The sequence below is a fragment of the Belonocnema kinseyi genome, chromosome 6 (genome assembly GCF_010883055.1).
Source record: "Belonocnema kinseyi isolate 2016_QV_RU_SX_M_011 chromosome 6, B_treatae_v1, whole genome shotgun sequence".
NCBI classification, from domain to species: Eukaryota; Metazoa; Arthropoda; class Insecta; order Hymenoptera; family Cynipidae; genus Belonocnema; species Belonocnema kinseyi.
The window spans coordinates 142,507,726-142,510,620 of NC_046662.1; the positions used below are offsets into that span (position 1 = coordinate 142,507,726).

Sequence of the window (2,895 nt, forward strand, 5' to 3'; positions counted from 1 at the left end):
AAAAAATACGTGTCTTTTATTTTTCATCAAAGAATATTAAAAAAAATAATTCGCGTCAATTAAAATTTTGAATGTAAATCCTGCATGGAATCACCCATAAATTTCTTGAGTGCCTTGAATTCCATTAATTACGTTCCTTCTGTGAATTCCTTGAATGCCATTAATTCCGTTTTTTCCTCGTGCGCAATTTTGATCTTATAAACGCTCTAATAAATGTATTGAAATGCTGGACGGTGACTTCACGATTTACGTCACTTACAATAATAATATTAAATATTTTATTTTCAAAAACTGGGGAATGATAGCGAACATGGTAACGGACGTCCCCGTGCACTTTTTGTGGGTTAATTTAAAAAAAATTATTTTTGCTAAATTTGATGTGTGTGCATTTTGAGGTTATGTATGTTACGATTTTCTCCCATCATTATTCTTGAGTGGTACCGACAGCATCGGTACGACATAAACCTACATTGTAGGAATGACAGAGCTGAAGAACGATCATAACCTCAACATAGTGCACATACATTAAATTTTTATTTAGCAAAATAATTTTTTTTTATTATCCCTCAAAAAAGAGTCCGAGAGTATTACAAACTATGTAACAGAAATTTGGAGGGAAATAAAAAACTGTAAATTCTTTGTTGGTAAAAGTGTTATCTCATGTTAGGGTTTCTTAAAAAGTTTCCAGAAGTTTTTTTTCTTTGTTTCGTGAGTGTTCAAGCTTCTGTTGCTTTTGTGACAAGTTATGTAAAAGAAATTCTTCAAGAAACATTGTTTTGTTAGATTGATATTATTAATAAATGTTAGGAAAAAGCATTTAGATGTTTAAAAAGTTTTGGAGGTTTAAACTATATGTTTTGCAACAAAAAACAGAAAAACCAAAACTGTGCGGGGAATTGCTTAATGCGGGAGGTCGAGTGTATCGCAAGAAAGGCCACACTATCTTAAACCTGAGACACGTAAAAATGGTAATTTAAGCTCGCTCCTCATTGGTTGATTAGGTCCAAGTTTCAAGCTTTTTTGTGACCAAACTAAGCTTTAGGAAATATTTTTGCTGCAGGCCTTTTTTTCTCATTTTGTCGTGTACTGTCACATGTTTTTGGCTATTTCATAGGTGGTGGAAAACCCTGTATAGATGCTGGAAAATCAATAAAATTTAACGGTTAATTGGTGAAATTTCAATGATAAACAGTTCAATTTCACTGATTTAGTAGCGTATATACGCTGATTTGAATTAGAGTTATACTTTTTGCTGACTATTGCTGATTCATATTTAGAGTATCAAAACATAGTAAATGTATGAGTTTTTTTCACTTCTTGTATTTAGCCTATTTTCAGCTCCCTTTTAAAGTCACCATCTAATTTAAAAATGTACCATCTTCTAGGGCACTGTAGATGTGGAAGCAAAATAAAGGGTGAAATTGATAACAAAATGTTTGAAAACGAAGTAAAAATTTCTTGTGAGATGACTGATGGTGAAAAAGTCCAGCAGTGCAGTAAGCGGTACCTGCGAAAACCATTTCGTGATGAAATTGCAAAACAGCTGCAAGGAAAATCTGTCGAAGTTTATCGCTCTCACTTAGCATCAGCACTAATGGATTCGGGAGATAAAAAGAACCAGATGATTTATTTAGTTCCGAGATGCTTCTCAAGTGCAAGTCGGAACATAAGCTTTCACAGTATTTGGATCCAGATCCTATACGAGCAGTCGCGAGAATGAAAGCATAAGTGATGCCAAACGAAATCATTGTAGTCTAAACTGATCCGTTCATTGTTATGTACTGGACGAATTATCAACGTCACATATACACTAGCTACGCACTACGCGAATTACCGTCTGTGTGTTTGGATGCTACAGGAGGAATTTTCATTCAGTTGAAAAGGTGTGATGGTTCTCCAATGCAGCGTGCATTTTTGTACCTCATTGTAGTCAACAACAGTAACGGTCAATTTTCGGTTGCTCAAATGATTAGTACGAGCCATGATGCTGTTACAATAACGTACTTTCTTGGAAGATAGGCAGTCTCCGGTGCACCACATCCTAAGGAAATAATTTGCGACTCCTCAAAAGCCATTATGTTGGCTATTTTATTTGTCTTTACCGGTTCCAGAACTATCGAAGAGTACTGCAAACGCTTGTGACGAAGAGGTCATGCCAACATGCTTCGTCAGAATTGATGCGGCAGACTTCATTAAACCTTATGTGTCATTGACGAAACCTTTCAAATCAAAAAAAGTTAAGATATTTTACAAAGCTGCAATGGGATTACTGATTGGAGCTCGCGAAAAAGAAACAGCGACCAAAATAGCCAAAGCTATTTTGTTATCAGCCAGATGTGAAGATGACGGCAATGACACACAGTGTTACGAAGAACGGCAGTGGGTTACAAAGAGGCTCAATCCTTTACAAGAAGATGTAGAGGAAGAAAATCATGCTGACAACCAAGACGATGAAAACAAAAGTCCATTAAATGACTCCATTTTTAAGGAATACAATTTTCAAGATAAGTGGTATGAGTGGGCCAAAGACATAGACAGACACGTGGAAGAAATTGCAAGAAAAGAAAACTATGATGAGCACGTTAATGCCTATAAATGTGCGGAAATTGCGGAAAAGTTAATCAATGATTTAAGGTGGATTAATTTATGGTCTAACATTTGCATTGCCAAATTTGGATACGGACGTGATGCGGCCTCTAGTTCACCTGTAGAGAGTGAGTTTAAAAACATCAAACATCCTCTAATGGAAGGTCAGTCGGCTCGTCTCTGACCGGACGAATTTGTCGACCTCCTCGTAAATAGTTGGCTTAAGGGGCGCATGAACATGCTTGGAGCAAAGGAGGACGCACTCCTTTTTAAAGATAAGAATTTTGTAGACGAAATTTCAGTACACAA

The 2,895-nt window shown here is 36.1% G+C and overlaps 2 protein-coding genes across 4 annotated transcripts in view; both read left to right on the forward strand.

Moving 5' to 3' along the window:
- LOC117174761 overlaps nucleotides 1-2,852 on the forward strand; it is a 9,048-nt gene extending 6,196 nt beyond the window's left edge. Inside the window, exon 2 of the mRNA XM_033364113.1 lies at nucleotides 1,386-2,852. Within this exon, the coding sequence (XP_033220004.1) occupies nucleotides 2,153-2,770 (618 nt within the window). The 5' untranslated portion in view covers nucleotides 1,386-2,152 and the 3' untranslated portion in view covers nucleotides 2,771-2,852. The remainder of the gene's footprint in view (nucleotides 1-1,385) is intronic.
- LOC117174760 (putative inorganic phosphate cotransporter) overlaps nucleotides 1-2,895 on the forward strand; it is an 822,629-nt gene that overhangs the window by 310,152 nt on the left and 509,582 nt on the right. The window lies entirely within an intron of this gene.